The 20,677-nt window shown below is 48.3% G+C and overlaps 2 protein-coding genes across 3 annotated transcripts; both read right to left on the reverse strand.

Annotated features, from left to right (window-relative positions):
• Nucleotides 1–2,104: 2,104 nt before the first annotated feature.
• Nucleotides 2,105–11,083, reverse strand: ZPR1 (ZPR1 zinc finger). Its single transcript, XM_043899861.1, has 14 exons — nt 10,863–11,083; nt 10,519–10,680; nt 10,026–10,116; nt 9,586–9,656; nt 8,581–8,667; nt 8,312–8,434; nt 8,043–8,090; nt 7,802–7,868; nt 7,321–7,391; nt 6,525–6,614; nt 5,940–6,050; nt 5,181–5,267; nt 3,507–3,572; nt 2,105–2,720 (listed from the first exon to the last, which is right to left on the reverse strand). Exons 1-14 carry the CDS (start codon nt 11,031–11,033, stop codon nt 2,586–2,588), a joined length of 1,380 nt encoding a protein of 459 aa, XP_043755796.1. The 5' UTR covers nt 11,034–11,083; the 3' UTR covers nt 2,105–2,585.
• Nucleotides 11,084–12,604: 1,521 nt separating this feature from the next.
• APOA5 (apolipoprotein A5) lies at nt 12,605–16,151 on the reverse strand. 2 transcript variants are annotated; one of them, XM_043899873.1, is made up of 4 exons: nt 16,135–16,151; nt 15,556–15,612; nt 15,362–15,467; nt 12,605–14,341 (listed from the first exon to the last, which is right to left on the reverse strand). In XM_043899873.1, exons 2-4 carry the CDS (start codon nt 15,602–15,604, stop codon nt 13,390–13,392), a joined length of 1,107 nt encoding a protein of 368 aa, XP_043755808.1. In that variant the 5' UTR covers nt 15,605–15,612; nt 16,135–16,151; the 3' UTR covers nt 12,605–13,389. The 2 variants fall into 2 exon arrangements, with proteins under 2 accessions (XP_043755808.1, XP_043755818.1); XM_043899883.1 differs by lacking the exon at nt 16,135–16,151 and adding an exon at nt 15,767–16,070.
• Nucleotides 16,152–20,677: the final 4,526 nt, after the last annotated feature.

A 20,677-nucleotide genomic window follows, 5' to 3' on the forward strand; every position in this document is an offset into this window, starting at 1 on the left:
ACTCTGTATAAGGGGCTCCGGTTTCATCCATCTCATTAGGACTGGTTCAAATGAATTCTTTTTAACGGCTGAGTAATATTCCATGGTGTATATGTACCACAGCTTCCTTATCCATTCATCTGCTGATGGGCATCTAGGTTGCTTCCATGTCCTGGCTAATATAAACAGTGCTGCGATGAACATTGGGGTGCACGTGTCTCTTTCAGATCTGGTTTCCTCAGTGTGTATGCCCAGAAGTGGGATTGCTGGGTCATATGGCAGTTCTATTTCCAGTTTTTTAAGAAATCTCCACACTGTTTTCCATAGCGGCTGTACTAGCTTGCATTCCCACCAACAGTGTAAGAGGGTTCCCTTTTCTCCACACCCTCTCCAGCATTTATTGCTTGTAGACTTTTGGATAGCAGCCATCCTGACTGGCGTGTAATGGTACCTCATTGTGGTTTTGATTTGCATTTCTCTAATAATGAGTGATGTTGAGCATCTTTTCATGTGTTTGTTAGCCATCTGTATGTCTTCTTTGGAGAAATGTCTGTTTAGTTCTTTGGCCCATTTTTTGATTGGGTCATTTATTTTTCTGGAATTGAGCTGCAGGAGTTGCTTGTATATTTTTGAGATTAATCCTTTGTCTGTTTCTTCATTTGCTATTATTTTCTCCCAATCTGAGGGCTGTCTTTTCACCTTACTTATAGTTTCCTTTGTTGTGCAAAAGCTTTTAAGTTTCATTAGGTCCCATTTGTTTAGTTTTGCTTTTATTTCCAATATTCTGGGATTTGATACCAGTTGTCCCCAGATTTTGTGCAAACTCTCCCCAATGAAAAGAACCTGGATCTATTGATGTTTTCAGCATGGCAAAAGAGAGAAGCTAGAGAAAATGAATTCTAACACTCAAGTTTGGGAAGATTTTTCTTCTTGAGGTTTTAAGAGCTGTACTTGAATTATCTTATTTAACCCTCACATTTCTCACGTGGTTTTATTACCTTTACCTTACAGATGAGAACACTGAAGCGTGGAGAGATTAAGTTGCCCGACTTCACATAGCTAGAACATATGACCCTTGGGATCAGAGACTAAAAAAGTGGAGTGCAAGAGGTAATCCAAATTTTTTGAAAAATAAGTTAGTTTGTATATTTTACTTATCTCACCATATGCTCAATTTTTTGGTCACTGTTTTAAGGGATATATATTAGTCAATGAGGCATTATTATACTTAATAAATAAAAACACATATCTTGGGACACAGGTTCAAAAAATATACCTGATAGAACAGGTTTGAGATTACCGCCCTGAGGCCTGAACTTTAAACCACTGGAATACTGAGTGGGCACAGCACAGGCCCAGGAAGACAAGAAGGCTGAGTCTCTTAGGGCCTGTGAGAAGGGGCACTGGATTGATAGGGCCTCACTAGCTGGAAGGCCCCATGGATCCATTCACAACACCGCCTTGGCATCTAGTCCACTTTAACGTATCTCAAGCTGAACTCCACAGCCCAGCGTCCTCCCTGGTGTGAGTAGGCATTGGAAAAGTCTCACAGTTCTGCTCCAGGAATGTTACCAGTAGAGTCCTCTCAACCCCATCACCTCCTGCCCATTTCTGTCTTCAGTTCCACCTCCAACCATTCTACTGACTACCAAATCTTAGCCTGACAAAGCCAAGCTCAGGTCTTAAGCCTACCTCACAGGGCTCAAGGATCAAATTAATTCACAACCAGTGGCATGGCCAGAGGGGCATGGATTCAATCCCTGGTTGGCCCTTTCTCTGCAGTTCCATCTAATAAGGCAAATGCCCCGCCTTCCCTGGCACTACCCAGACCCCTTCCCTGCTTGACATTCCTCCATAACATGGTGAATCATCTGACACTGTTCTTGTTGGCTTGGACAACCCCCACCCACTCTGTCAACTCTCCCCACTACACTTGAAGCTCCATGAAAGCAGAGCTTTATTTTCTTCAGTTCTATGATGTACCTGCACAAAGCAAGCATTCGAACATCTACTGAAGGAGTGAATGAAATGCCAGCTCCACTCCCCAAGTTACAGTTGCTCCACTAGAATAAATTTTCTTCAGGAGGTTGAATTCTACCAGCATATCAAACAAGGACAGAGTGAATTCAGAGGCCAGGGCCACCATTTTAATGAGAACTTCTTCACCTGTCCTAGACGCCCTCCCCTCAGAAGACTCTTTCTGTTGAAAGTCAGTGTTTTATATACCCAACCCAATTCCCAAACTCCAGATGTAGATGTCTTCCACCTTCTCCCAACTCTTCAGAGTTCCAGCCCTATATGAGAGAGCACTGTGTGGAGGGAGGGTAAAGACTTGAAAGGGAAAAAGTGACAATGACATGCCCGATGGTTCATTTCTGGGTTTCTCTCCATGCCAATTCAAATCCTTCAAAGTAAGGTCAAGTAACCCAAGAGGTTTGTATTTCCATCACAAACTGTTCAGAAAGTGTGCCCAGATCTCCAACTTAGACCAGGTGTCCTCCCTGCATGGGCAAGGCCTGGTAGGGGGGCAACTCCAGCCTTTTCCAAAAGCAATAAATAACCCCGTCGTCTGAGTAGCGCTGGAGGCTGGCCGAGAACCGCCACTGCTACCGCTGGGCAGGCAGCCCTGTCTCATAGCCCTCTGTCTTCATGTCGTTGAGCCCCAGCTCCTCGTTTTGGTCAAATGTGCGCTTATAATGCTCTACCTTCATCTCAGGATCATCTTCAGGTGCATACACATTCTGCAAGGCCAAGGACAGATCATCAGTGCCTCTGCCATCCTACCATCCCCCTCCCCCTGGCAACTTCTGAATTTCCACTGTATCAAGACCTTAATGAGTTTTTATTCTTTTTTTTGCCAAGCAGCATGCAGGATCTTAGTTCCCTAACTAGGGACTGAATCCATGCCCCCTGCAATGGAAGCACAGAGTGCTACCCACTGGACCACCAGGGAATTCCCTTCATTGTTTCGAAGGGCCTTCAACACCCAACAGCTAGGCTCAGCTCGTGAGCAGCAACAGAGCTCGCATGGGCTGGGAGGGGACTGCAGGGAGGAAAAGTGTCTATCTGCACCTTCTTACAAAGAAGGTAGCATACTCTTAATTGTGGAGCAATCTTAGAAAAGTTTTGCCTGATCCATAATAACTACCCAATAAATGTTAAAGTTACTATCAATCACCAGAGTATCTCCCTTGTCAGCTTAAAGTTTCCCGTCCTGGCCTCTGGACGACGCACCATGTCTCCTCGCTCTGCAGCCAGATTTGCAAAATGAAAACTCCGTGTTGTACTGAGAGCTGGGACTCCAGCTAGACCGGAGGAAGAGGAACCTGGGAGCCTCCTTTTTTCCCTCTTGACACACAGTCCCTTCCACCTCTCCCCCCTCCTCGTGTTCCAATTTCTGCTAAAAGTTTCCCTGATAAAAAGCAGTTCATTTAGAATTGAGTGTCTCAGTTTCTGGAGAAGTAATATGTGTTTAAGGAAGGTCAGGAAAGACATCTCTATGAAATACCAGGGAAGGTCTACTGTACCTGCAAGTAGCTGTTTCCTGCTGGATCATCCATAATAAAATGAGCCTTCAAAATACCCTCGAGGATCTAAAGGAGACAGAATTCAGCATGATCATGTAAATCTTACATAGCTCCTTGCAGGAAAGAGCTGTGTCTGCCAGCCTAATTTACAAGCAAGCTAATTTACACTGTAGAATCACCCAAAGTTTTAAGAACTAGTGAAATGAAGGTACCTCTAGAGGTGAAGTGGAGAGGATCTAAAATAAGAATCTTTGATAGTTATTTAAGAAGCATCCCTATTTCCTCTCTCACCCCAAACAGATCAACAATTGTCCTTCCTCCATCCCAAGAGCAGATAGAGGATGCTGTGGAGAAGTGAGCGCAGAGCACTATGGCCTGGGGGACACTGACCCAGTGGAGGGTAGAGCAGAAGGAATCAAGAACAGGAAGTTAAGTGAATGTAGCCTTATTGGAAACATACCCACCCCCAGTCCTGTTCCCACACTGGGCTCTCAGAACACTGCCAGCCAAGCCTTGACCCTCCGGCCAGGAAATGGAACACGCACTGCTGGGAATCTGACCAGCCCAAGAGGAAACACTTAACAACTCAAGCATTGAAGTCACCTCAACAAAGTGGCTAAGCTGAATCCCCCTCCAATGACCCAATGTCAATAAGACTCACCCCACTCAGGTGGTTTAGTCATCTACTTTTAAATAGACAACCAATGATTACCAGACATCTGAGCAAAGCCCCTAACATTGAAAGATAGAAATCAAATGGGGGGGAAAAAAAAAAAAACCCTTAGGAGGACTATGCAAGGAAAATTAAACATAAGAAAAAAATATTAACATTCTCAAAGAGAAAAAAACACTACATCCTTAATACAACAGGATGCTATTTAAAAAAAAAAAGCAGGCAGAAGTATTGAAAGACCAAAAAAAGCCACTTGGAAAATGTCAGTGGAAATGAAAAACTCAATTAAAGGGCTGGAAAATTATTCTCCCGACAGTAGAGCAAACACAAAGAAACAAAAATAGGACAAAAAAAAAAATTACAGACAACCAGACAAGTCAGTCTAACATCCAAAACATAGAGATTTCAGAAAGAGAGAACAGAGAAGAAGCAATAGAGCATTTTTTACAAGCTCCCTAGAACTGAGCCACATGACTTTCCAGGTTTAAAGAACCCACCAAGTGCTTAGCAACAGTGGTTGAAAACTGACCCACACCAAAGCACATTCTGAAATTTCACATCACAGGAGACAGAAAGGTATCATTAAGACAGGTCACAAACAAAAGGTCAGGAAGCAGAATGCCTTCCAGCCTCTCAACAGCCAAACTGATAAACTGAAAGACATTAGCAGGAAATTGGAAGACTTTAGAAATTCTGATAAAAAATTATTTCCACCCAGAATTCTATCCCCAGCCATTCAGCTAGTACAAGAGTAGAATAAAGAAAGTCTCAGACATGCAAAGTCCTAGGAATTCTACTTCCCATGCACTTTCTCATGATGCTACTGGAAAAGATGCTCTAACAAAAAAAGGGAGAAAACCAAGAAAGGAGATGGCATGGGATATTGGAAACAGAATTCCCAACATGTTAGATGTTTTTATGTGGCAAGAAGGGGTATATAGCCTCCTGTTTGTTCACTGGAACCCCAGGACTGTAAACACTGACCAACCAGATCCTCTCACCTGGTCCAACTTCTGACTAAACTCCTGCAGTTTCTCCGTCTGGCCAGGACTGGAGCTGTCACCCAGTGTGAAAGGGTTCTTGGTTACCTGCAATAAATGGCATCCAGATTGCTAGAATGCTGGCTCACTGTTTGTTAGGTTTAACCATAAACCTGATGGAGGCGGGGGGCCAGGGGGGAGGGGTAGAGACCAGGGATGCCCATCGGGGAGGTTTGGTGTCTATTCTACACCACCTTCTGACCTAGGCAGCCACTCCTAAGACTGTGGATTAATCTGCCAAAGTGATAATGGGCAACATGAAACAAAAGCTATAGAAAGGTTCTTAAATAGGAACTCTAGTCCTTGTTTGAAGAAGCACAAAGTAAAGTTCAATTACAAAGACAAAATACCTAACAACTGAGAATCAAGTGAAATGATTCACTAAGAAACAAATATATGGGTTAAGTCAACACATACATATACATGTATGTTCAAGAGTTTCAGGTACTAAAAGGACCCTCATCCCATCTTACAGTGAAATAAATGACTTATTCAAAACCAAAAAATATCTATATCAGCCCAGAGTCAGGCCTGAGATTTTCCACTATGAACTTTCCATAAACTTAATGTCATAATCCAAAATAATGTTTAACTCAAATCAGTTTAAAAATAAAGAAACCTTGGTTATCAGCTCCAAAACCCAGGACCTTTGAGGCCTTCGAGCCCGTTCCCCCTCAGCCACACTGTGGAAGCTGCATGCACTATCCTCAGGGGACTCACCAGTTCCCGGATGTCTTTCAGCATCCCCTCCAGTGTGGTGAACTTGCCCCCAAGGACAGCCATTCCCAGTTCAAATTCCAGCTCTGGGATTTCCACACTGCATGTCTCAGACTGCAAGGTGAGAGATCAAATTAGGCTTTAAATCAGAAGCCCCTGGAGAAAGCTAACCAGAGTCCTCCTGCCAAATTAATACTACCAGTAACAGTCTGGGGACAAAGTCAGCTGTCCCAGTTTTCTCTGAATCTCCAATTAAAGCCAGACTCACTCCTGAAGCCAACTTTAAAAGGGGACATTCTGAGTCATGGCTCCAAGCTGGCAGGCATCCTGTCATTAAGAGTCCAGAAACAAGGGCCCTTACAGACACTAGAGGCAAAAGGCTGCCAAGTCATCAGAAAGCGCTTCTGGGTCACCTTCTGAATCTGCAGTTCCGACCATCGATTAACTCTACTCAGGGATCTTCAAACCCAAGGGAGTAAGGAGGTACCTCACAACCCCAGGACTTCTCCTATGATTGTGAGAAGACAGATTTCCCCTTGACACAGAGCCATGTGTGAAAGAGAGTCACTTCCCCACGCGGGCTATCACCTTGAGCAGATCTCTGGTCATATCTGAGGGATCAGTGATGTGGAAGGTGATCCTGGTGCCCAAGGGCTCCACAGCTCCTCCAGATTTCACCTGCACAGATGGGAACAGTGTCAGCAGCAGCAGCAGAGGAGACGCCATCCTCACCTAGTCCAGGGAGTCTGGAGAGGGGGAGGGGATAAAGGCTTAGACCTCCACTCAGGCCCACTACTGGCTACCAAGGACAGTGCCTTCTATACCCACAATGGCAGCAGTCATCCATGCCGAAACCAGGGCAAGCAGGCCAGGAGCAGAGTGCCTAGCACCAGCAGCCTGCCAAAACATACCCCAGACAGCCAAGAAACTGAATTCACCTTGAAAAAAATGACTCGAGGTTGAAAGGGACTTTTAGTTGCATCTAATGGGTAGATTCCCTTCATAGTTTTTCTGGTTTAAGAATTTAAAATTTATGCTTGAATACACCCAGGAAAAGATTTTACACCCAGGAAAAGAATTTACAACCCTCCAAGGCAGACCACTCTATTTTCAGACAGACCCAGAAAGCTTTTAATTATTAAGCCAAAATCTGCCTCCCTGTACTTTCACCCCTCTGAGAGGTGAGTCAAAAAATGGGTCTCTCTCTTCCATATAACTAACTTTGAATGTCTTCAACAAGTTATGCTATTTCTAACTTTTCTCCTCTAAGCTAATTTCTAGTTGCTTCAAGAGGTCCTCACCCTAAGCAGCTTGAGAAAGGAAGAAAGCTAGATAAGGGTTACCCTCAAGTTAAGCTTCTTCCCAAATGATGAAGCCCACCCACCTCATTGGTCCGATGGCCGCAGTTCTCACAGTTGGTAGCCATGATGATAACCTCCTTAAAGTGAGGGATTTCTGGAAGAGGGAATTAAGGAAATCTGCTTCCAGGAGAGCAAGACCACCCTCTGGGAAAGAACAAACCCAAATCTCACACACACACAGATGCTGGTCCCAGGACTGCAGGAAACAGATCACAAGCCTAAATCAGACAAGCCCCCAGAAGAGGGCAAGGTCACCACCCACAGTGATCCCCACTCATCAATGTTTGACAGCATGGCTCAGACCACACACAAGAGCCTAGAGACCATGGCCTAATTCTCTCTTTGAACCCAAAAGCCAAAGTGCACAGTCTCATCAGAGGCAACATCCTCCTCATCACTCAGAATAAAGCATATGCTTTCTTTGAAGGAAATATTTTCCAGACTGAACAGAATGTTCATGCCTGAGTCAGATGAAGAGCAACCCAACGGCCCGATGAAAGATACGAACTAGCTTCATGTTAGTCTGGGCTGGAGCATTGCATTCTGGGCAATTAGTGTTGAACTGGAGCACCTGGAACACAACATGGGGATGTAGGGTGAGCCCTCCCAGGCGGGCGAACCCTGCTCAGGCTAAAGACATTCTACTGGTACGCTGTTGGCCACCCGTGCTGTTGGTCAGGAAGAGACTGAACTGTGTCAGTCTCAGCCCACCACTCCTTCCTCCACAAGAGCCAGTGTGACTCACTTCGTTTCTGATATCTTCCTCTTCTGGCTTCTCTTCTGGTGCCTCTGCCTAAAGTAGAAGAGACGCAAATCAAATGTTGGCACACAGACCTCAGCCTCCCCTGGAGGTGAGAGAAAATGCTCTGGCTTGCTTATGTCACCTGCCACCTTGTGGGTTTAACAAGGAAGTCAGAGAGCAAAGCCCTAGTCAAGGGAAGAACAGAGCTGACGCCAAGTAATCCAGAGTGCAAGGTAATTCCAGAGCATTCTTCGCTTCTTCAATGCACTCACCTGGAGCCCCAGCATTTCCTCCTGCTGCAGAGTCCGATTATAGTGTGTGATCACCAGGGCATCATCTTTCCGGGGAGCATGTGGGTTTTCCACAAAGCTGTTTCCTGAGGGATCATCAATGATCTAACATGGGTAAAGAGAGAGCAATTACAACAAGAAATCACATACAATCCTCCATCTAACACTGAGGCAACACGGGAAAATCTCAGACAGTCTTACTGGTCTCTCCTCCCCTAAGTTTAGGGCACCTGGAGTCCCTCAGTACTCACTAATGTGAAAGGAGAGGCCACTTGCTTTAGCTCTTTCAGTTTGGCAATGAATTCATCAATTCTTTCAGCCACGGCTTCTTCGTTCACCTGACAGGAACAGAGAGTAGATCAGCCCTGGTGACAGACCTTATGCCCCCATTACTTCCAACAGGAAGTCACGACCCATCTTAGTGTAACTGAGAACACACTCAGGCTTCACAATAAGAAGTAGCAAATAAGGACGTCCCTAGGGGTACAGAGGATACGAATCCGCCTGCCAATGCACAGGGCATGGGTTTGCTCTCTGGCCTGGGAAGATTCCACATGCTGTGGAGCAGCTGAGCTCATGCGATTAAAGCCTGTGCGCCACAACAAGAGAAATCATTGCAATGAGAAGCCTGTGCACCACAACTAGAGAAAGTCCACGCGCAGCACTGAAAACCCAGTGCAGCCAAAAATTAATTAATTTTTAAAAATAAATAAATAAATGTAGCAAATAAGCTTGAAGTTTATGGATGGTGCCAGACAAGTCTCCTTTTTTCACTCATTCAGCTATTTAGTCCAGGCATTTGTGCCAGGCAACAGACAACAGTAAATAAACAAGAACCCTTTCATGGGGCTTTATTTAAGAAAAGCAGAGACTTATCTGTCCACTTAAGAAGACAGATGACTAAATTTTTAATTTTATTATTTCACATATATATGTATATATAAAATGTCATAACAGATATAAGACACAATGGAACACTCAGGAAGCACAGATAAAACCAAGGGTGTTAGAAAAGGCTCTTCAGAGGTAACAGTACAGTGTCTGTCTGATAAGGCCTCAATGTACAGTGGAGGAGATGAAGTGGAAAGGACAGTGGTACAACATATGTAACATCCAGGCAGCTAGAGCATCACCATTTGTTTCCCCTCCAAGTTCTCCAACATTCAGTCAGAGACAGTTCAGCCACATGGGAAGGTGAACAAGTGTACCGAAGAAATTATTCCCTGAGCTGCTGCAATGAGAAAACCCCAGCTCACCCTTCGAGTGGGCTGATCCTGCTCCAGGCCAGAGATAGCACGGCTGATCAATCCTTCAACAGTAGTCAGAGCTGGTGAGTAAGAACAAAAGACAGGTCAGGCTTCGCTTTGCCATCAAGTGCCTGTATGACCCTGGGCAGTTCATTGAACCGTCTGGGCCTTGACTTCACCTATAAAATCAAGGAGGCAGGGAACAAAGTTCCATTCACCTCTAGTTAAGAGTGATTATTATAGACAATTCTGTAATAAGTACGTCACAGTGTTACTATCACTACCTTAAGCTACTTTATCTAAGCGCTCTGCTGAGGTTAAACCAATGAAGATCACAAGGATGTGGCCAAATCCATACATAAGCCACTACACCTGGCACCAAGAGTTCTGCAAGACAGTAAGATTCAGGCCAGGCATGAACAGCGCAAACACTCTGATCTTAAATATACCTCCTTTCTGGCTGAAGGCAGGAATTTCAAAATCCAGCTCTGGGATCCTAGTGGTGGCAGAGTCAGTCTTCACTACTTCTCTATCCATGTCCTGGGCAGAACGAAAAACCTTCAGTCCACAGAAGTCAACAATACTGGAGCCCCCAGCCCAGCTGTTTTCTTTCCTCTCCCCACTGGGGGCAGTCCAGACTGCTCCTGCGGAATAGCACCTTGATGTGAACCAGCCACCCACATGGCTAGAGTACTATTCGTAACTACTGCTCATTTGATACCTTCTGATACTACTGCTTCATTTGATACCTTACAAAGCAGGTTCACAAGTCTTACCGCACCTGAGCAGATGATGGCACCAACGCCATTTTACAAAGGAGGAAACTGAGGCTTGGACCCTTAAGTGGATTTATTTGAGGTCCGACCACCTGGACGGAAGCTCCGACTCCAGTCCCCAAGCTTTCTCTAGGACACCAGGGTAACTGCCCTAGGCCCCTCTCACCTCCTGAGCCCTGACAGTCAAAGTGTAGCGCACTCCCTGGTCCTGGATCCTGCCCGCCGACTGGATCTCCGTGTTGTTCCAGCCACAGTGCTCGCAGGAAAAGGAGCTCACGATTATTTCTCTGAAGAAGGGGATCTTGGTGAGCAGGAGGCGCGTCATGCCCTGTGGAAGCAGAAAACAGTTAAGGAGAGTACCAATGAAACTCCCAACCCCCCATCTACTGAGCCCCAAGAGTGCCTCGCCTCCAGGTCCCCAGTTGGGCCAGCCTGCCAGGATCGCCGACCCCCGCTCCTCCCCGACTCTGCCTAACCCTCCAGCCGCCCGCGGCCGCTCTCTCGCCTCACATTGCGGTAGCAGTTCATGCACAGCGACTCGATCTCAGTGGGCTGCTGCTCCTCGTCCTCAGCACTGATAGGCCGGAACAAGTGCCCCGGCCCGGGATCCCGAGCCGGGGCGGGCGAGGGAGCGGCAGCCGCCGCCGGGAGCCCAGGCTCCACAGCCCCACCGGCCGACATCACCACGCGAAGATCAGGCCTCAACTTCCGGCTTTTGCCTCCCTCTCTTGGCCCCACCCCTTCCTCCGGCACTTCCGACAGCTACGCCCACACCCTCCCGCCCCGCCCCTTCTTAAAGAGGCCGCGGACGCCTCTCGGAGACCTATCCGGCCTGGTTTACCAGTTGCCGGATTATCCAGTCCTGCCTTGAGAAGTCATCTGGGTCCAGGCTTTGTTTCCATTTCAGTTCTGGCGCGTCACTGCCTCCAAAGCGTCCTCTCAGACCCAGGGCAGTTTTATTGATCCTTTGCAATAGCTCCGTCGCACAGGGTTCTATCTGTTGGTCCACAAGTCTAACTACAAGAGCCTTGACCGCAAGGGGCCTGGCCATCCATAGGTATCCCCGAGGAGGTGCACTCTGACCTGGATTTGCTTGGATCCACCTTTGGGCCACATGCTGCATCAGCTCTAGATCACCCTCCCTTAGTCCCTTGATCACTCTCTCCCTATCTGTTCTTCTCACTTCCTGTTTCTGTCCAGGTAAACCCCTGCCCAAATTCCAGCCGCAAATACACAGCCTTCACCTTTACTCCTCCCGGTCATCCCCACCACATTGGACCTCAGCTGACTCACCCCTCCTGGTTTCCTAACAGCCGCCACCAAGAACACCTCTTTGGAGGGTTAAACTTTCCCTAGGCACGTTTCCCCCAGTTCAGTTGCTAAATCGAGAGTGTCATGGGAGAGGTCCAGTCTGCAGGCTCATGAAGCCAGACTGAGGTGGGATTCATGCTGTGAGGGAGTGTGGTGGTGAGAACCCTGTGCCAGGCAGGCTGAGCTGGAAAAATGCTGCCCAGGATGTCCCAAGGGTACAGGACTGGGTGTGCTCACCCTCTCCTCTTCCTTCCACTTCACCCTCCCTCGATTTCCCAGCGAGCTATAAGGAGTTGGGTTGCTCCTAAGTGGTGAATCTGTACATAGGGAATGGTGGAGGTGAGGGGATGTAAGATTTTGAGGGTTGTCACTTGAGAAGATTGTCAGTCATAAAAAGAGACATTGTCAAAAAAGAGTCCATTCAAAATCTGGAACAGCAGGGACAACAAAGACCGGCCACCTCAGGAGCCTGTATCTAATGCACACTGTCCTGCGATAAGCAGATGGGTGAGCCATGCAAGTGCAAAGGAAGGGTCTCCATTGTGCTCAGTTGCATCCGACTCTCTGTGACCCCAAGGACTGCAGCCCACCAAGCTCCTCTGTCCATGGGATTTCCCAGGCAAGAATACTGAAGCGGGTTGCCATTTCCTTCTCCAGGGGATCTTCCTGACACAGGGATCGAACCTACATCTCTCAAGTCTTCTCCATTGACAGGCAGGTTCTTTACCACTAGCGTCACCTGGGAAGCCCAAAGGGTCTCTAGCCCAGGCACAAACAGCTGTCAGCCCAGGCAGAGCAGCAGCCCTCCAAAACTGAACTGGGAGGGGGTCAATGAGAAAGAGTAGCGAGGGACTGGAGAGGGTGACGAGGTGTTTGGTGATAATGGTGAGGCCACTGCTTTCAGACATAGTCCAAATGAGAGTCACACCAGGCAAATAAGCTTCCGTCATAATAAGCATCTATTTCACTTGTGTCAGAAGTCTAGACTTCCATCTGGGAGTCAAGAGGGAGGGGCCAGAGATGGGGAGGGCACACAGTAGGCTTCCCAGAGAGTTTAAGAAGCCCCCACAGTTTGGAGGGCTCAGTGGACTGTTTAGATGTAGTGTTATGTCAGGAAATCCATGCTCAGCTCCCTCCCATCACAACCCAGACCATTTGGCCCCACCAGCATCAGCCAACAGAGATACACACACACACACACACACACACACATACACACACACCCCATCACAGGTTCCCCTCATCATTTTCTCTTTCTCCCTTCTCTTCTTCCAGCAGAAGCTGTCATGACAGCCCTGGGGAGAAAAGAGCTCCTGTCTGTGGACCAGCGGTAGTAGTGGCCACCAGGTGGCCAGAAATGATCAGAGCCAGATCCTGGGATAAAGAGACACAGGCCTCCAGCACCATGGCAACAGGCTTGCAGGTCATGAGCTCCTACATAGAATGTCTCTTTTCTGCCCTCTCTCGCGACCCCAGAATGGAGCAACTCAGGAGGATTCCCAAATGAGCACGGGAAGCCGGGTTTGCAAAGCCTGGTGAATGTAATGCATCTGGATGGGGGAATTGCAGGAGACCCCAAAGCCTAGGATGACAGCCCTTTGGGTGGCCTCAGCTATCCTGTGCAGGACCCTCCACCCTCTGCCCGACTGGCCTCTGACACGCACATAGCATCTTGTTAGAGGCTCAGATCGCGGGCTCTCCAGAGTGCGCGTGGACAAGTAGACCCTCAGGGCTCTCCCCGATGGCCCGGACTATGGTCGCGAAGGCTGTAGTTGATGTCTTCCCACAGATCGTCGAGGCGGGCCTGCAGCTCGCCCCGGGCCTTGCCTCTGTCGGCTTGGAGGAACTCCGGGGCAAAGGCACTGTGGCCTGGCGGAGGCGGTGCCAGCTGCTGTTGGACCTGCTCGGTCTCTCGGTCAATGGCGTGAGTGAAGGCGGCAATCTGCCGGAAGGTGTCATGGCGGAAAGCCTGGAGTCGTTGGCGCACCTCCTGGGACAGCACCTGGGGATCCGGTTGAGCTGCTTCCTCCGCATCGTCGGCGCGGGCGCCAGCAAAGGCGCTGAGCTCCTCGCGCAGCTGGTCTAGGTTCTGCTGGATGCGCTCGTGCAAGGCCTTGGCCTTGAGCGTGAGCTTGCGCGAGAGCATCTGCACGCAGCGGCTGAGGCGCTCGGGGCTGGCGATGGCGTGCGGCGCCACGCTGCGGTGCAGCTCCTGCACGTGGTGCCCGATGCCGGACACCAGGCGCTCGGCGTAGGGGTGGAAGAGCGCCTTGACGCGGCCGGTGTGGTGCGCCACGCGGTTCTGCAGCTCCCGCAGCAGGCCCCGCGCCTCGTCCACGCCCCCCAGCAGCTGGGCTTTGGTGCCCTCTCCGACCACGCGCAACTGCTGCTGCAGCTCGTGCACGCGCAGGGCCACCTGCTCCATCAGCTCCACCGTGTAGGGCTGCAGCTGCCGCCGCAGGCCCTCCAGGTTCCAGCCCACGCGCTCATGCACCTCCGCCATGTAGGGCTCCAGACGCGCCCGCACCTCCTCCAGCTCCTCCTGCAGCTGCTGCCACATCCCCACCGGGTCGCGTGGGAGCCCGAGAGGCTCCCTCCCCTGCCCGTTCAGAGGGCCCAACTTTTCCAGGAACTTGTCCATATCGCTGAGGTCTGGCTCAAGTCTGTCTTTCAGGCTCCTGGGGGAGGGGACAGACAATCGAGCCATCAGTCGGCTAGCCCACTCACCTCTGCTCCGAAGACATCGCTCACTGATCCTCTGGGGAAACCAAGGATGCAGGGCGGTGGTCCCAAGCCAACGGCGCTCCTAAGGCAGGAATTACAAATGTGGCACAGATCAACACTGATCTGGACAACACATGTCCAGATCAACACTGCTCAATTCCTTGTGCACACAGGCACCTGGACTCACATAATCCTTCCGTTCTGGAAGCTGCAACCAGGAGTCCCCTCCCCTGCTCCCTGGTCCCACGTTCCAACGGACATGAAGGCAGCAGATACAGAGAAATCAGAGGCGGCTGCCGGCAGAGGGTGCCAAACAGCCTAGGACGGCCAGGATAGCCGGCAGAACTAGCACCGCTCTGTTCTCTTCCCAGGTGACGCTAGTGGTAAAGAACCCGCCTGCCACTGTTGCTGCTGCTGCTAAGTCGCTTCAGTCGTGTCCACCTCTGTGCGATCCCATAGACGGCAGCCCACCAGGCTCCGCCGTCCCTGGGATTCTCCAGGCAAGAATATTGGAGTGGGTTGCCATTTCCTTCTCCAATGCATGAAAGTGAAAAGTGAAAATGAAGTCGCTCAGTCGTGTCCGACTCCTAGCGACCCCAAGGACTGCAACCTACCAGGCTCCTCCATCCATGGAATTTTCCAGGCAAGAGTACTGGAGTGGGGTGCCATTGCCTTCTCCGGCCTGCCACTGTAGGAGATGTAAAAGACGTGGGTTCGATCCCTGGGTGGGAAAGATCCCCTGGAGGAGGGCACGGCAACCCTCTCCAGTATTCTTGCCTGGAGAATCCCATGGACAGAAGAGCCTGGTGGGCTATGGTCCATAGGGTCGCAAAGAGTCGGACACAACTGAAGCGACTTAGCAGGCATGCTCTCTTCCCAGGGAGTGTGGGGAGGTTGAGGAACGGGGAAGCAGCAGCCATCCCACCCGCTGGTGTCTTCTCCCTTCTCCTGCACCCCTTGCCCTGGCCACTCACGTGGGCTCTCGTGCCAGCTTCTGCTGCTGCTCCACCTTGCCTTTGTCCCCGCTGCTCTGGCTGAAGTAGTCCCAGAAGCCTTTCCGTGCCTCCGTGGCTGAAAGCACTGTGGAGAGGGAGGGGGTGAACAGGGGCTGGGTTTCCTCCCTCAGTCCACCCACACCTCCACGGAGAAGTCAGTGTTGGAGACTCACCTGAGAGGAGGGCCAGAGCCCAGGTCAGAACTGCAGCCATGCTTGCCATGATGTTCTCTGAGAAGAAAGGTGAATGCAGGCCTGATGCAATTGAAGAGGCAAAGAAGGGACCCCTCCCAGGGGACTTGCCCCAGGGGGCCCTGCCCCAAAATCTGTTAACCCTTCCCTGGGGTGTAGGGAGCACAAGCTGTCAGGGCTCAAAAGGACTGACCTAGTTGAACGTGGCTGCAAGGGAAAGGATGTCTTCCTGGGATGGAATGAAATGCTCCTTTTTCATCTCATCAGATCATATGGAGTGTGGAGCTCAAACTGCTTAGTAAAATTTCCCTCCCATCCACTGCCCCCAGACCCCAGGAGCAGCTCCATCAGCCACTTCTGCCCCCTGTTCCCCTGCTCACTTATTCCTGCCCCCATTACACTTTTGGGAAAACTGAGGTATTCCCGGGATGAGGTTGGGGGGTGGAGGGAAGAAGAAATTCTGCCACAGTGCTCCAAGAGGAGGTCCTTAGTTCTTAGTCCCCATCCCCAGCTCTGCTCAATTAGGAAGCCGACCCACATCCCTCTGCCCCAGCTGCTCACCTGCTCAGTTCTGGACACAGAGAGCAGACATTCCGCTTTATAGTCCAGGGCCTGGGCCTCTGGCAACAATCGCTTTGAGTAAATACCACGTGGAGGTTCAAAGAGGGATGACCTCAGCTGCCTCCCCATGCTTACCTCCTGCCCTTTTCTGGCACCTAGGGGGTTAAGAGGAGACAGCAATGGCACCCCACTCCAGTACTCTTGCCTGGAAAGTCCCATGGACAGAGGAGCCTGGTAGGCTACAGTCCATGGGGTCTCGAAGAGTCAGACAGGACTGACCGACTTCACTCTCACTTTTCACTTTCATGCATTGGAGAAGGAAATGGCAACCCACCCCAGTGTTCTTGCCTGGAGAATCCCAGGGACAGAGGAGCCTGGTGGGCTGCCGTCTATGGGGTCGCACAGAGTCGGGCACGACTGAAGCGACTTAGCAGCAGCAGCAGGGGGTTAAGAAGTGCCCTAGTATCTGGGTGCTTCCCCAGTAGAAAAATGCTTCCCGGAAAGTTTTACAAGGAGTGGGCCTGAATTCCTCATGCAGTTCCCCCTAAACCCACGACCTCCAGCCTTCCCGCAGACCTGATGGCTAGCCCACCGATAGAGACAAGCCTGTTTGTTGCTGAGGGCCCTGCTCTTACTCAACTGCCCAGAAGCACTGTGTCCCCAGACAGACAGGGACAGTGTCTAGCTGCCAGCCTGAAACTGAGCAACTCTTGACAGCTCTGCCGAGGGCTACTCAGACAGCCTGGGAAGAGCCAGCATCAGTAGGCTTGAAGATCCACCCACCTCCCACTTTATGAAATAATCCTGAAACAAGCTGGGGGAGTTAGATGTAGTGAGAGGCATCTGGGCCAGGGGACACTGGGCCCAAAGAGTGGGAGCAAGAAGAGGATTCTCCCTGTGGGAAAAGGCTGAACCCTACCCACAGGGCCTCTGAGGAAGAGAAGCCAAAAAGCCCAGACGTCTTCTGATGACATGCCCACTGCATGTACTTAAACACATACATTCATAAACCCCTGACTTTTGCTTCTAAATGTATCTTTTTAAAATTTTTATCTGCTTATGGTTGTGCTGGGTCTTTGTTGCTGTGCAGGCTTTTCTCTAGTTGCAGCGAGCAGGGGCTACTCTCTAGTTGTGGTGCATGAGCTTCTCATTGTGGTGGCTTCTCTTGATGGGGTGCACAAGCTTTAGCTGCTCCCTAGTGTTTGAGATCTTCTCAGACCAGGGTTTGAACCCGTGTCTACTGCATTGGCAGGCAGATTCTTTACCAGTGAGCCACCAGGGAAGCCCTGTAAATGTGTCTTGAATTGATCTTCTCTCCTCCATTTCCACCACTGGTTGCATCACTGCCCCACTCACCTCTCACCTGGACCACATTCTTAGCCTCCGGCAGGTCTCCCTGCCACAATCCTACCTATTCAGTCTACTCTGCTGTGGCTGTTTCCAACCCACTTCCAGCCTGTTCTTCTGCCACACAAACCCTTGGCATTCCCTGAGCATGCCACCTCTTTCAGGACCCTAAGCCTTTGCACCTGCTGTTCCTTCTGTTTGAAATATCCCTTGGTGAACTCATATTCATCTTTTTTCAAGTCTTAGTTTGTATTAGTTAAGGTTAGGCTCAGCTGCAAATGACCAAAAAAAGGAGAAAATGAATAGTTTAAACAAAATTGATTTCTATTTCTCTCTCATGTAAAACATAGACCAATCAAGCCTCCTTCTGTCTTGTTGCATTATCTTCTTCAACAAAAGCTCATGTCCAAGTTTCAGCTGCTTCAAATCCAGCCTTCAAGTCTACATCCCAGCCAGCAGGAAGGACATGTTCCCTCCCCTAAAGACACATCCCAGAAATTGTTCTTACCATGTTTAATGACATCCCATTAGTCAGAACATAGTCATGTGGCTATACTTAGCTGAAAAGGAGAATGGGAAATGTAGTCTTTATTCTGGATGGCTGTATTTCCAGCAGGGAAAGAGTTGTATTACTCAGGAAGAAGAGAAAAATGCTTTCAGGAAGACAAGAGTAGGCTCTGCTGCACAGGTTCAATATCACTCTAAATGCCCTCTTCTGTCCTCACCCATCTCTGGAGACAGACAATTCCATGCTAACCATGGAACATTTTGCATATTCCTGAAGTATAGCACTTACTATCCTGCAGTGCAATGATTTGTTGACATATATGAGATTTCTCTGAGTACAGGGACTTTGTCTAATTCATCTCCATGTCCTCCTATTATGTTTGGCACAGCACATGATACATAAAATTGAGTGATTGAATTCATTTATTCAATTGATTAAGGAACTAAGCTTTAGGGATATTAAATGAGTGTCCATCATCATCGAGTAAGAGATGCAGCCAGAATTGGAACCCAGGTGTTTATCTCTAATAGCTCGGGACAGCATGGGATGGAGCAGAAAGGGTAAGGAAACCAGGAGCTGGTTATGAAGGGCCTTGTGCAAGTAGTCACTGAAGGTTATGTGATGGAAAGATCACTCTGGAAGCTGGAAGACAGAAGGGGAGGAAACTGTTTAGAGGCTGTTTGAATAACCTGAGAGATGATGAACTCTCTGAACTCAGGCATGGCAGTGAGGATTGGTAGGAGATAATATATTTGGACGAAATGAAGTAGTGAACTGATAGTACCTACTGATTGATTGGATGAAAGAGGCGGAGAGGAAGGAATCCAGATGTTTCCCAGGTTCCTGGGCAAGTAGGTAGACAACTGCATAACTTGTGTCCATTCAACAGATGAACAGGAACTGTTAAACAAAATATGCTATATTCATATATACCAGGGAATATTATTTACCCTTAAAAAGGAATGAATTCTGGTACATGCTACAAAAATGGAAGGATCTTGACAACACTATGCTAAGTGAAATAAGCCAGACAAAAGGATAAATCTTGTATGATTCCATTTATACGTGGTACCTAGAATAGCCAAACTCAGAGACAGAAAGTAGATCAGAGGTTATCAGGGACTTGGGGAGGGAGGAATGAACACACATATACCACTCTACTTTAGATTTTATTCCCATATAGGTCATCACAGAGTATTGAGTAGAGTTCCTTGTGCTATACAGTAGGTTTTTATTAGTTATCTATTTTACATATGGTAGTATGTATGTGTCAGTTACCACAATATTTTTTAAAAATCCTTTCTGGTACTCTAGTGCTTTTTGCTGAAGCTATGCTAGAAAAGGTGGCAAGAATACACAGAAGAACTATACAAAAAAGATCTTCATGACCCTGATAACCACAATGGTGTGACGATTCACCTGGACCCAGACATCCTGGAATGTGAAGTCAAGTGGGCCTTAGGAAGTATCACTGTGAACAAAGTTAGTGGATGTGATGGAATTCCAGCTGAGCTATTTAAAATTCTAAAAGATGATGCTGTAAAAGTGCTGCACTCAATACGCCAGCAAATATGGAAAACTCAGCAGTGGCCACAGGACTGGAAAAAGTCAGTTTTCATTCTAATCCCAAAGAAAGGCAATGCCAAAGAATGTTCAAAGTACCATACAATTGCACTCATCTCACATGCTAGCAAAGTAATGTTGAAAATTCTCCAAGCTAGGCTTCAACAGTACCTGAACCATGACTCCCAGATGTTCAAGCTGGATTTAGAAAAGGCAGAGGAACCAGAGATCAGATTGCCAACATCCATTGGCTCATAGAAAAAGCAAGAGAATTCCAAAAATTCTCTTCACCAAAGAGAATTCACTACACCAAAGCCTTTGACTGTATGGATCACAACAAACTGTGGAAAATTCTTCAATAGATGGGAATACCAAACCACCTTACCTGCCTCCTGAGAAATCTGTATGCCGGTCAAGAAGCAACAGTTAGAATCAGACATGGAACAACGGACTGGTTCCAAATTGGGAAAGGTGTATGTCAAGGCTGTATATTGTCACCCTGCTTATTTCATTTCTATGCAGAGTACATCATGCGAAATGTCAAGCTGGATGAAGCACAAGCAGGAATCAAGACTGCCAGGAAAAATATCAATAGTCTCAGATATGCAGACAACACCACTGATATGGCAGTAAATGAAGAACTAAAGAGTCTCTTGATGAAAGTGAAAGAGGAGAGTGAAAAAGTTGACTTAAAGCTTAACATTCAAAAAACGAAGATCATGGTATCCGATCCTATCACTTCATGGCAAATAGATGGGGAAACAGTGGAAATAGTGAAAGACTATTTTCTTGGGCTCCAAAATCACTACAGATGGTGACTGCAGTTGTGAAATCAAAAGATGCTTGCTCCTTGGAAGAAAAGCTATGATCAACCTAGACAGCATATTAAAAAGCTGAGATATTACTTTGCCGACAAAGGTCCATCTAGTCAAAGCTATGGTTTTTCCAGTAGTCATGTATGGATGTGAGAGTTGGACCATAAAGAAAGCTGAGCATCAAAGAATTGATGCTTTTAAACTGTGGTATTGGAGAAGACTCTTGAGAGTCCCTTGGACTTCAAGGAGATCCAACCAGTCCATCCTAAAAGAAATCAACCCTGAATATTCACTGAAAGGACTGATGCTG

Source organism: Cervus elaphus, chromosome 1, assembly GCF_910594005.1.
Source record: "Cervus elaphus chromosome 1, mCerEla1.1, whole genome shotgun sequence".
Lineage (NCBI taxonomy): Eukaryota > Metazoa > Chordata > Mammalia > Artiodactyla > Cervidae > Cervus > Cervus elaphus.

Bases quoted from the DNA above. Each gene is read 5' to 3' on its own strand.
- ZPR1 (XM_043899861.1), bottom strand. From the start codon at position 11,033: ATGTCGGCCGGTGGGGCTGTGGAGCCTGGGCTCCCGGCGGCGGCTGCC. The intron at 10,681-10,862 runs GTGAGGCGAGAG...CTGCTTCCACAG, and splicing joins GCATGAACTGCTACCGCAAT to GGCATGACGCGCCTCCTGCT. The intron at 8,435-8,580 runs GTGAGTACTGAG...TACCCATGTTAG, and splicing joins TGGCCTCTCCTTTCACATTA to ATCATTGATGATCCCTCAGG.
- APOA5 (XM_043899873.1), bottom strand. From the start codon at position 15,604: ATGGCAAGCATGGCTGCAGTTCTGACCTGGGCTCTGGCCCTCCTCTCA. The intron at 15,468-15,555 runs GTGAGTCTCCAA...CCCTCTCCACAG, and splicing joins GGCTCTGGCCCTCCTCTCAG to TGCTTTCAGCCACGGAGGCA. The intron at 14,342-15,361 runs GTGAGTGGCCAG...CCCCTCCCCCAG, and splicing joins AAGCTGGCACGAGAGCCCAC to GAGCCTGAAAGACAGACTTG.